This window comes from Corvus kubaryi, unplaced genomic scaffold (genome assembly GCF_017639235.1).
Source record: "Corvus kubaryi isolate FWS band 111438036 unplaced genomic scaffold, C.kubaryi_AGA036_p1.0 37357, whole genome shotgun sequence".
In the NCBI taxonomy this organism is placed as follows: Eukaryota; Metazoa; Chordata; class Aves; order Passeriformes; family Corvidae; genus Corvus; species Corvus kubaryi.
In genome coordinates, this window is record NW_024581117.1 from 12,743,910 (window position 1) to 12,756,689 (window position 12,780).

General features: G+C 38.3%; 1 protein-coding gene across 2 annotated transcripts in view; it reads left to right on the forward strand.

Moving 5' to 3' along the window:
* The window catches only part of BICC1 (BicC family RNA binding protein 1), a 91,365-nt gene that overhangs the window by 60,288 nt on the left and 18,297 nt on the right, over nt 1-12,780 (forward strand). For both annotated transcript variants that reach the window (XM_042033554.1, XM_042033555.1), the window contains 4 exons: nt 8,873-8,952; nt 10,111-10,269; nt 11,201-11,254; nt 12,071-12,265. In XM_042033554.1, coding sequence (XP_041889488.1) covers nt 8,873-8,952; nt 10,111-10,269; nt 11,201-11,254; nt 12,071-12,265 — 488 coding nt within the window. The remainder of the gene's footprint in view (nt 1-8,872; nt 8,953-10,110; nt 10,270-11,200; nt 11,255-12,070; nt 12,266-12,780) is intronic.

Below are 12,780 nucleotides of genomic sequence, written 5' to 3' on the forward strand. Positions count from 1 at the left end.
CATGAGAGCTTAAAGTCATGAATTTGTACTGGCTCAGAGGAGGATAAAATGTGTTTATGGTCACACTGGTGAATGGTTGAAGGAAATGCTAGGTAGCAAAGGAGCCAGCAGGTGGGCATTGTGCTTTAAGTACATTTACACAAGAGTGATTTGAACTTTGTTCATTCCTGTAGGAGTAGGAAGATTTGGGGCTTTTCTGCTTTTGATCAGGGCTTGCTGTGTTTTCTGTGAAGAACAGCGATTTGCTTACACTTGGCCAGACAAGGGAGGGGCAAAATACAAACACAGTTGTAATATGAAGGGAATTGTCAAGGGGCTTAACATCCAGTGAGTGTGCTTGGCAGTAACTGTAGTAAAACTGGAATTCCAAGCCCTGGAATGTATTAATATAAACTTATTGCTGTAATTAAATTACTTGAGAGTACAAATTTGTCATGATCTTTCAGTGAAAATTGGAATTAGTTGGTGTATTGGTTTTGGATTTTTTTTGGAGCTTCTAGCAAGCAGATACCCTGCAATGTGCTCTGCACTGCATTTCCATGTAAAGTAGAGACTGACGGAGTGTTCCACTCTGATGCCCATCTTGCTCTTTAAACTCAATTTTTGGGACACAGAATGCAATTTATCAGAATGACTGCTGAAATTCACATCACAGAGATGCTCAATAGGTGATTAATTTCCCAGAGGTGAGTTTTGCTATTAGTCTAATACTGGGGAGAGACAGATGGACAGAAGTGATGCAGAGAAAATTCATCTGAGAATAGCTCAGGAACGATTTCTTGATTTGAAAGGCAACACTGGACATCTTTCAGGTGTTTGCTGTTTTCATTTCTCACTTTATCACAAAGAAGTTACCCTTCCAGAGGAGCAGTGTGGGCAGTGTTTGCTTGCTCCGGGCCCCTCCCTGAGAAGAAAAACAGAAGTTTTTAAGTAGGTCACTGTTCTTCAGGAGATGAAGGTTCTCTTCCCAAATCAGCTACAAACTGCCTGTTATACTGGTGAAAATAATTCAATATCTGTGAATAAGAAAAACCTTTTAATGTAAGATTTAATGTAACAGCTGTTACAGCGCCATATACATATTGCCACACTAAAAGCTAAGAAATGATCAGTTACTACATGATTAAAATGTGTGAATCAGTATTCACACAATAAACTGTTAGTATAAAAGCATCTAAAAGGTTTTAGTATTCAGAACCAATTGTCACCAGATGGGTAATGCTTCTGTTGATTAGGCACATCCCAAGGGGTTTTAGAAGGAAGATGGAAACACTACTTCCCTTGTCTCTACTTGTCTTTTTCCTCCTGGTGACTACAGCCTGCTCAGTAGTGGTGCATGGAAAAAGCCAATACATTGCCATGCTGGCTGGAAAAAAAATGTGTACCTTGTGCTTTTAAAAAGTAATGAAAGAAATAGTCCTGTTCAGTCAATAGCAGAAATTTCTTGGTAGCATATCAATTTTTGAGTCAAATTTCATACGCTTAATATTATCGTAACTTTAAAATATGTGTTGATATATCAAATTTCAAGCCCAAGAGGTAGAGATGGGTGTGTCAATGATGTAACTCTGTCTCATAAAATGACTTCTTACAGCTTCAAAAAAGACTGCAGGAAGTTTTTCTTATTCAGTATCTATCTGTTGTAAGCAATGTAGTTAGTGTCTGGTACATGGGAAGAAAAACTAGGCAGCAGAAGTAATCTGCTTAGATTGGAGTTTTCATCATTTTTGACAACTGGTTTGTCATCATTTTCATCTAATTGATGTACCTGTTGCTACTTGAGTAACTCTCAAGAAGACAGTTTAGATGTTTCTTTATTGGACCTGCCATTTTTCTTTGTTTAGAAAACTCAAAGCAAACAAAAAAGCTACCTTGTTCACTGTGTTCATCAGGAATACAGTTGAAATAACCTCTAAAAATATAATAATTTGAGAAAGGAAAACTTTCTTGTGGAAAATTCATTTCACAGTGTGATACTAAAGCAGAGAAGGTAAAGTATTTTGCAAATGCAGTAACAGTGATCAAAAATATTCTATGAGCACTCTGTGCCTTTAGTCACCAGATGTCTGATGTCCTGTTGGGAGGCAGCTGGTTTTATCTTTCTGCTAACATTTCATTCCATCCTGATTCCCAAGAGGGCAGTTCTGTTTGCCCTGCTCACTCAGGCCTATATAGTGCATTAGTCTTTGCTGAAGACTAACTGCATCCTCCTGGTCCAGCCACAGAGTTCATCCCTTCCAGTGGCTGTGTCCAGACCAGCTCACACGATGGAGTGCAGTCAGAGCAATCAGACAGTAAAAGGTGCAGCAGTAGCCAGGGGTTGGATGTGGGAGCACTGCAAGGAAGGCTGAGCCTGAGGTGTGAATTGAGGCTCACGAGTCAGATGATGTTTTTTATTTAGAAAAACACAGTCACAAGGACTTTTTTGAAAACGTGTGTGTGAGAAACTAAAATTACCTCATGGCTTATGCATCAGAATTGCAACCCTGAGTATGAGGCTGTGTGGAGATACAGTGGTGTTATTTCTGATAGGAATGTTGTGTCTGTTTTCTAGGGCCTCTATTAAGCTGATCTTACAATACTATAGCTTTTTTCTTCTCTTTATTTCTTATTTTCTTTCCCAGGCATTGTGATTCTGTGTTTGTGCTTTGAAATACAATGGCAACAGACACTTAAATAATGAACTGTGAATTTGTTGGGTCCATGCTGAAAAAAATAGGCCATAACAGACTTTGTGTCCTGCTGAGAGATTGCCTTGCTTTGGGTGGCTACTTGGGCTGAAGGCTGAAGAGCAACTGCCCAAGAGGCAGCAGAAGGGCTGCATGGCATGTGCCTTTTGGTGGCTGACTGCATTTGCAAAATGTCCCTAAAGGCTCTTTTTAGAAGAAGTAAAATAAGGAATTTAAGTTAATCACAGTGGTAAGAAACTGAAATTATGTAACTGAAATGGAGTGTCTGGGTGATTACAATTAATTCATTCTCATTTCTTCTTTCCAGGTTTTCTTCTCCACCTTGGCCTTCCCCTTCTCCCTTGAAACCCCATCACTTTTCTGTTTAAATTGCCATATGATCTGTTACCTCTTCCTTGTCTTCCCTCTTTGCTTATGCTTTAAGAGAAGTCTTTTCATTTCCTCTGTCACTGGTCCGAAATCCAGTCATCAATAGTTTATTTCTCCAAACATAATGTTGTACAGGTAATCTAATTTTTAAAGCTTATCTGATGTCTCTGGCTAATTTTCACTTAATTCTGGGCATTATGAACATGAATTTTCAGCGTTCTGCTGGGATGTTTTAAAGCTGCTAAGAGACCCAAATGTGGCATTCAGCTGTAATTGATGTACAAGGGCATCTCATTTCTTCTAATTTGTGAGTCTACATCAAACAGATATTTTACTCTAAGAGCCCTTTTAAGTAGCCTGTTGCAGATACTGAAGTCTTCTTTTGAGCTACACTGAAATCTTTGAGAAGCAAGATTCTTTTCTCTGCTCTCCCAGATGTTGCACTGCATTCCTCAGTTTCTGTGTGAGTGAGGTCAGTGTGTTGCTCAGTCTGTGCTTCGTGAATATCTGTGTATGTCTGCCTGTGTGTATATATGTATATATTGTATTATTATAAATGGTGGAGAGGAGTGAGCAGGGGATTGCTGGCTTCACATCACACAGTTCTTACAGGGCAGGGTTGAAAAGCAGTGCTCTGGTAGTTAATGCTCCTCAGGTGACTGCATGGCAGCAACCAGAATGTAAAAGGAGTGAACAGTTGTGTGTGAACTGCCTTTCCTGGAGCTGTGTAGGAGCAGTGCAACAAGTATTTACTTTTTCTCAGCTTCCTTCTTGTGTTCTGAGTTGAGCAGAAATCCTTGTAAAGATGGAGTTAGATGCCAGTAAGGGGGGAAAGTTAAGAGTGAGAAAATGCTGAGAAGACAGAGTCTTTCAAATGTGTGCACACATATAGGCAGTGGCTTTAGCTCTTCCCAGGGACATTTCATAATCAGTTGTTTGTCCACAACAAACAGATGCCCCAGAATGCCCAGAGCCTCAGGATATGTCTCCTCTGAAGACACTGTTAATTGCTTGCAGCCCACATTGAGTTTTATGATGCTCCGGGTAGCCTTTTGATCGTGCCCAAGTAGCTGGGCGAAATCTTGTTCAGAGACAATAAATCTGCAGTCTAATTTCAACTAAAAAACAAGAAAAAAGACAAGCCCCAAACAAAAAAACCACATGTTGTTATTGAGTGATATCTCTGAGGATACTCAGGAGTCTGCAGTAGGAAATGGCTCATTGCTTTCTGCCTTAACACATGAGTAGTTTTTTCTTCTGTGGTTTAGACACCAGGAAGAGAAGTGAGTGCCCTGAGTTGTGTTGGAGAGAGGGCGAGGATTCTTTTAAGCTGGTAAGCCAACAGCACCAAGTGCCCAAGTGAGGAATTTACTTGATTATTCAGTCGAGCTCCTTTGCATGTGCCCTTACTCCTGAGCATTTACTGCCTGCTTTTAGCCTTGATGTTGCTTTTCCACAGCAGTAGTCTGAGCCTATTTCAAGTCTGTCTTGACTGTTACCAATCATCTACTTTGGTGAGTGAATATCCACTCCTAAAACTGCACACAGTATTTCCTAATTTAAGAACATTAAATAAATTGTTTCAATTCAATTATCCTTTTTTCCATATTAATAGGAAGCCTTACTTGACCTTTTTTGCTTAAATTTGCTTGTTTTATAGGTCTATGTTTCTTCATCTTGTTGTAGGGCAAACAATGTACTTGCCCTTTCAGATGAGAACATACCAACTTCTGCCTGTTAATTTGGGTTTTTTTCTTTTTATTTTAACTTCTCACATGACTTGGTGTGTTTTGCTGGTACTTTTGGGTCAGACACTTCCATAACTTGTCCCTTAAAAATGCTGGGTCTCTTGTCTTTTTGTTTGAATGGCTCAAGTTCAGTAATGCTCTTGGGCTATTCAGATTTTAATCAGCCACTCATTAGGAATGACTGTCATCTGCCCTGGTGTTGCCCAGTTGTCTGGCTATTTTTAGGGTAGTGGTATTTGTGTTGCTTAAGTCAAGGCTGTTCATCCTGTAAACAAGCTGGATGCATAGCTATGGTCTGAAGAGCTCCCCCAGATATTAAATGTACATTGGACTGCAGGAGAGGCCTACACAGTTAAATGGCTTAATTATTTGAAATATTTCTTGCCTGGCAAGAGTTGGTGTAGATGCATTTGCACTGGCACAGACATATTTTTGCTTGGAGGAATTTTATTTTGTTTGCTGAAGTGTGACACACAATAGCAGCAATAGAGCTGGAGGCTTGCTGGTATAGCTGTGGACAAAGACTGAGGAGGTGAAACTCTGCCAAAGTGTGGAGTGAGGAATTTGAGGATAGGAGCAATAAAAGACCACTTGAAGGCAGGAGTCTGGCAAAATGAAGACTGTTGAGAAAAATTTCCAGCAGTGTCTGTTGTGTAACTTCAGCTTTCTATTCTGTGTAAATATTCCTCCGTTCTCGAGAAGGACAGGGAAAAACCTGTTGAAATTAAATTTTTCTTTTCCATTCCTAAGAAAAATATACTGCCCTTCAAAATGGATGGAAGAGGTGGTTCACTATACAATGGCATTTTTAATAGTTTGCAAGACACTAATCATGTTGTTTCTTAAGAGTTAAAAACCTTTTCCAGGGTCTGACACTACACTTTATTTAAAGTGTTAAAGCCTTGTATGCTTCTAGCACACAGACCTCTTCTGAAGCCTTTGTTCTGTGTTTGCAAATAGTTTGCAGAGCTGGGGTGTCTCGTGTCTTTATTTATGGTAGGCACCTGTTCTTTGCTCTCTCTCTGGTTTTACATGAAATATACTTCCAGTTGTATTCAGGAGCTTAAAAAAAAGTGTGATTCCTGCCCCCCGGGGGCCCCCCCAGTAAGAACAGGTATCAAACTTAGGTGTTCCTTAGGGATGAGGAATGACATAGCATCACCTGGAAAAAAGTGGCATTGTTGTGGCCCCAGCTGGTGCAGGTCCTGTGGCCACGTGGATCAGTGTAGATCACGGCTGGAGTGCCAGTTTGTGCTTCTCTGCACCGTCAGTACTGGACACGCATCACAACTTGTTACAGTTCTGTGCCTGACAGTCCTCTTCACACTTCTGAGTGTGCCAGCAATATTTCTGGGGGCTTTGACAGTGCATTGCTGCCCTCACACCTGTAGGTATTTCAAATATTAAATGTAGAGCTTTATCCAACAAGGAATCTTGTCTTAGTACTAAGACAAAGTAGGATTTTTTTTTCTAAATTAAATGTAACTGTTAATCTGTGGAATCAGCTGCAAAGCAAACAAGCTATTTGTTTCCACAGCTATATTAAGAAATTTAGTTTCTGTAATACACAGAAAATCAGGTTATTATGATCTAATTGTGTCTCTCAATTTTTAATTGATCCCTGACATGATCTGTTTGTTGATTGTTATTTGTGTACTTCTGAGTTTCCCAGCAGATGATACGTAGTTTCAAAGTGCTTTGAACTCATGCAAGTCCAGTTCAAATACTTCAAAATCTTTTAGTTACAAGTAACTCTTTTCAGGCAAAGTTTGATGAGGTTATGTTTAAATAGTGTTTCACTGAAGGAAAGAGTGAACAGCTCTCAATGGAAGAATTTCTTTAACTTAAACTGACCTGCTTCATTTACATTTCCAACCACTGTGTCCTTGGGAAGAAGTCAAGTAAGGAAAGGGTACTTAAGATCAATTTTGAAAGATTTGGTAGCATATTTTAGAATTATCACCGGCATCAGTGGATTCTTTCTTGCTTTGTGTGTTCTTCTTTGGCTTTGTTTTTAAAGTGAGCAACTGAGTTTTTTCATCTAAAAAGAATAAACAATAAGTGTAGAAATACAGGATGTTTGGCTGAAGCTGTCACTATCAACAGAAAAGAGATGTCCAACTGAGATGAGAAATGGAAAAAACAGGTGTTCTGAAATGTATTTTCACCCATGGGTGAGCAAATAGTATTATGGAATGATAGTAATCTCCTTTGGTACTAAGAGGATGCCGGGCTTGATTTCAGGTAATTTTCCTACGTATAATCAAGTGTGTATTTAAATAGAATGTTTGTGGATACATGAAAAGCAGCTCCACAGTGGTGGTGGTGGTCTGGCCTTGTGTTTTTCCTGGTTGCATCTAAAGAGCACTCGGGGCACACACAGTGTGCTAGAATCTGCTGCTGGGAATTTCTGACGGCGACATCCACTTCAAATATCGTTCACAGCTTAAATGCATTAGAACCACATGGCTTCCTGACAACTTATAAAAGAAAAGAAAATTTGCCCTTAAGACTATTTTGTTGGGTTTTTGTTTTACTTTGCTCCATTGTGAAAGGCTGAAGCAGCAGATTTTTGAAGCTTCTGTAGATTCTATGCGCGTACGATGTTTTTGTGACTACAGTTTTTCCATTTTGAAAAATAAAATATTTCTGTTTCTCGGAACTCAAAATGCTGCATTTTTCTTGACTTTCATGAAACTTGGCAGTGAATCCTCTGTTCCTTGAGTGTTTCTTTATCCCCAGCTGAATGTGCTCAGAACTTCTCAGTGGTAAAGACCAGAGGCTTATTTTTACTGTTGGAATGAAAAGAGTATCCAGGCATGACTTCGAGTTTCAATTTTCAGCTGAATAGTACAGGTTTACAACCTAAAGTTGTATTATTCAATATTTCTTTACTAGGGAAGTGATTTCAATCACTTGAGATGATGGGAAAGGCAGATACATTGTATCACAGCTGTTTTCTCCTGCCACTGAGAATATATTTACTTTTATATTCCCTAAGATGTATGTATTTGTCTAGCATAATGAATTACATTAATTCAAGAGTCAGAAGAGGGTTGAGAGTTTCTTTTTGAGAGCAGTCCATTGCATCACAGGAGAAAAGATCACTGCAATAGGGCAGATGACTCAAGAGCAGGGGAAAGAGGCATCACCTGCAATATCGTACCCTTGTTTCTACTAATAATAAATATGGGTGGTAGTTGGGCATTTCTTTGTTTGTTTTAATTGAACTTCTATTTAATGTTTTGACAGTGATTTTGCACTGTGGCACTTCGTGCTCCTGGACGCCAGATGGTGCTGCTAAACTGGCTGATGTGTGATTTTCACACTTGGAGTAATTGATACTTGATTTAGTTCCAGAGTTGGGTCTGTACTTTCTGGCCAGGTGTATATTATGGGATCAGAACTGCACCTGGTAGCTCAGCCCAACACCTTATGTTGTTTAAGGGAAATGGTCTGAAAATTATCATGTGGGCTGTAGAATCAAAATTTTAGATCTCACTGGTCAAAACCCACCATCAGCTGGTGTTCCTGCTAATATCTGTACTTTACACTTCAGCGATTTGTTTTATTAAAGTCTCATTTAAATTTCATTTGATAACAGCAATCAGAAGACTTTAGGTGGACACACCTTTAATGCCAGGTTAGAACTGCAAAGGATATTTCTAGAGACTAATTAAATATAATGAAGTGATGATGAGGGAGAGTTTGAGTTTGGTGGGCTGCCAAAAAGCTTTGAGCTGTCCGCTGTTACTTTTTGTTTGAGAAGACCTTAGCTGCATAATTGTATTGCAGACAGTGTTTATGGTACTGTGATATACATTTGGGATTGGATTTCTATTTATTTTAAGTTGGTTCTCGTGTTTACTAAATTCATCTGGTAATCCTAATTGTGGGGCTGAAGGGATGGAATAAGACATTTGGTCTTCAGCTGAATCCCAAAGGCTGTGGTGGTACAGTTTATCGGTGGGTTATAAATAAGGGGCTCAAATTGATTTGAGCGGTGAGGAAATTTTTTTATAGCTATTTTACTGTATTTTTCTTACAAGTTTATTTCTTTTATAGATCCCCATATTAAAGTTTCTGGGAAAAAAGAAAATGTTAAAGAAGCAAAAGAGAAAATCATGTCTGTCTTGGACACAAAAGTAAGAGAATTTTCTTAGAATGACACCTTAGCCCCTAATTTTGTGGTGACATTGATCTCTTTAATAGGCACATTTCAAGAGAAGGTATTTATGGACGCTCTGAAGCAAAGTCTCCAATATATGCCTTGCAGATGTTGATATTGGTGTATACCCACATATTTAAACATTTTGCAAGAAAAGGCTTGCTTAAAGCAGCTTTTCCAGATCTGAATTATATAGAAATAATATTTCCAGCCATATGGCTAAAAGCATAAGTGGCTTGTTCATTGAATTGAGGTTTTTCTTTAAAATCTGAAAAACAGCTTCACTGCAAGCAGTAGATTATGCAACCACGTCAGAGAACCTAAAATTTTGTTCCTCTTTGAAATTCAATTTTAGGAGCATTTATGCAGTTTAAAGTTTAACTGTTGCCTAATTCTTACACTCTGAAACATCAGGACCAGAATTTCTAAAACATCTAGATTTTTGGCATGGGGTCCCTTCTGTGCATCAGAAATTATTTTAATTCATCAGCAGCCCTTTTGGGGCAGTGTGTATGGCTCCTGTGTAGTTGTATGACACCCTCCTGGTTCTCTGAGCAGATTGCTGAAGGGAACGCTCAAGTGATAAGCACCACTTGTTGAACAACTTTTAACAACATTATTATGGGCTGTTAAAAATAGAGCTTTTAAGAATAGCTGTAGGCAGTGTTTGTGTATTTTAAAAATTCATGTACCAAAAAAATTTAAGGAAGAAAAAACACCGTTGCTTGGTCCCATGGCTTTGATTTGCAAAGTCTTCATAATGTGATCTTTTCAGATCAAACAGGGGTGCGTGACTTCAGTTGAAAGAACACAGAATTAAAAGAAATTAGAATAAATTGCAAAAGGGCACTTAAGTCACTGTTGATGAAATTTTGGGGGTATTTTAAATGGCTTAGACATTTTTTGAAGATGCATCTTTTGGGGTATTTGTTGTTTCCTCACTAGAAAGAAAACAAGACCAAATTAACATCCAACTGATTAATATTAAAAACATCCTTGAGCAGAAGTTAAGCAATGGCAAAAATACTTCGGAAATACAGTTTTGAGTGTCAGTCTTGAAGTTACATTACTCTTAAAAACTTAAATACTCGGGTTCTGCTGTGACCAAGTCTAACCGTGGGTGCTTGATTTCCAGAGCAATCGGGTAACCTTGAAGATGGATGTTTCACATACAGAACATTCTCATGTGATAGGTAAAGGTGGCAATAATATTAAAAAAGTGATGGAGGAAACGGGATGCCATATCCATTTTCCAGACTCAAATAGGAACAATCAAGCAGAGAAAAGCAACCAAGTAAGTGTTGTTTAGTACTGAGCTCATTTATATCGCAATTCCTGAGAGCATAAAACATTTCTAAACTTCTCTCATCAATTTGGGTTTTTTGAGGATGGTGTGTTCATGTTCAGGGAAATAGATTTTTGGTATTTACTCAGTGTGGAAAGCACAGAGCTTCCTAAGTGAGCAAATCTTTAAAAACAGATGGAAACAATTTGTGATGGCTCATGAATCATTTTAATTTTTTTAAGCTAGAATTACTCTGCACATACGGAAGTCAACAACTTAGTGTGAATGGTAGGGAAGTGGTAGGAAAAAATCTGCTTTTGTAATTTTTTTTTTCCTGTTCAACACATGACTTATTCAGCATATTGATTGATTTTTTTTGGTGCTTTTTGCTTATGGTGTAACTTAGTTGAAGACTAAACTTAGCAGACAGCCAGCAGAAATGAATGTCCTATTGTAAGAGTTCAGCTTCATTGGAGTAAGTCATTGAGCCTGAATTGTACATCTTTCCTGCTGCTAATGTTGGTGGAATGTTTACTTTCAAGTCTCTCGTCCTTGTACTTAGAATTCCCTCTTGTGCATCCTAATGGCTGCTGAGCAAAATAGAGTAATTTCAAAACATTCAAGAAAACCTACAGTTGTTGAATATTAGCATTTGAACATATATATACAGTAGTAATTCCATTATTTGACCTAAACCACTGTATTGTTTGATGTATCCTTTTTTTCTAGTTGCTTAAACATACGTAACCTAGATGCTGTAACATGCAGAGATTATTTTTTTAATACTGGTTATAGTTCTCAGGTGCTGCCAGGTGTGAAATAAGTATTGATTTTTTTTTTTAGATTTTTTTTTTTTAAGGAGAGCACAGCTATCTGAATAGCTTTTCCATGCCTCATTTGAAAATATGATGCAATATTTTCTATATTCTTGCTCTTCCAGGTGTCTATTGCAGGACAGCCAGCTGGAGTGGAGTCTGCAAGAGTCAGAATTCGGGTAATGCTCTAGCTCTTTGTAGTGTCCACTTGAAAACATCTGACAGGGAAAAAATGCATAGTTTGGGGAACCCTGGGGTTGTCTGCCTCTGTGTAGTGACAGCAGAAATGTAGGAACAAATGTGAGTATCCATATGAGAAACATGTCCAGGGTATTGTAACAGTGATTCACATTCTGGCCGAATTTTTAACTAGCCCAAGGTGGGTCTTGAACACGAAGTCTACACTCTAAGCAAGATGTAAATTAATTCCATACTGTGTAGAAAATTACATCTTAACTTACCCACCACAGATGGCCTGTGGAATCTCAGGCATCCTATGTGAATCTGTGACTTGGGAAAGGCAGTTTCAGCTTCTTACGTTTTAACCATTTTCATGTATAATTTGTGTAAATAATTCAGTGTCATTCTCCACATATAGCTATTTTCTGTCTTTTCCTTCTAGTTTCAACTCTTAAGTGTATTTTGGCATGGATAATGAAAAGTCAAATAAATTACCAAAAGCTCACTGCAATTTTTTTAGCCAGACATGTCACACAACCTTGTTCCAAATGCTCCTGCTATTTTGGAGGGAAAAAATCAACCAAACAAAATTCAAAAAAGCCTATGCAAAAAACCCCCACTCTAGTATCCCTGGAAAAAGAGGTGCTTTTTTCCAAGTGACAGTATGATATTTTTATCGATGAACTCTGGGCAGAGGATGTGTTATGTCAGTTTAATCATCACTGACCTGTACCTTATGACTGAGGAATAAAACTGTTGCATTTTTAGTGTGCATGGCTCTGGTTTTCAATATCTACTCTTCATTACTGTTGTAGGAGCTGCTTCCATTGGTACTCATGTTTGAATTGCCTATTGCTGGAATTCTCCAACCCATCCCAGATCCTAATTCTCCAACCATTCAGCACATATGTCAGACATACAACATTTCAGTTTCCTTCAAACAACGCTCTCGAATGTATGGTGCTACAGTCATTGTCAGAGGGTCACAAAACAACACTAGTGCTGTGAAGGTAATCTCTGCTCTTGAGTAGGTTTCTGAATGTCACATATTTATAATTTAGATGTCTAAGATGGTATATCCTGCCTCATCAGTACATGTTATTTTATAATCACTTGCAAACCCTGAGGGTTTGAATCTTTTCCTATATTAATTGATATAAATGAAGTGTAAAAATGCACAGAAAATAGTTTCAAGTTTAGGATTTAGCATTGTTTGTGGTAAGGTTTTCATCTGGTGCTTGTCTCCTGCACACTTGTTCAGGTTTCCAGCAATCCTGGAATATGTGCTGATCTTACCCATCTTTTAATTCAAAAACAACGCAAACAAAAACACTTCCCACCTCAAATTCTTCATGCTGAGTTCTTCTCATGCACACAAATAAATAACCTTAGAAGTTGCCCAATTAGTCAATAAAACTGCTCTTGCAAATCCAGCACTGGGAGATGTGAATTTGACAGCCAAGGCAAGGAACTGCCAGGAGCCTGTTCATCTTAATAAAGTATAAAAGTGTTCTTGTTAGGAACT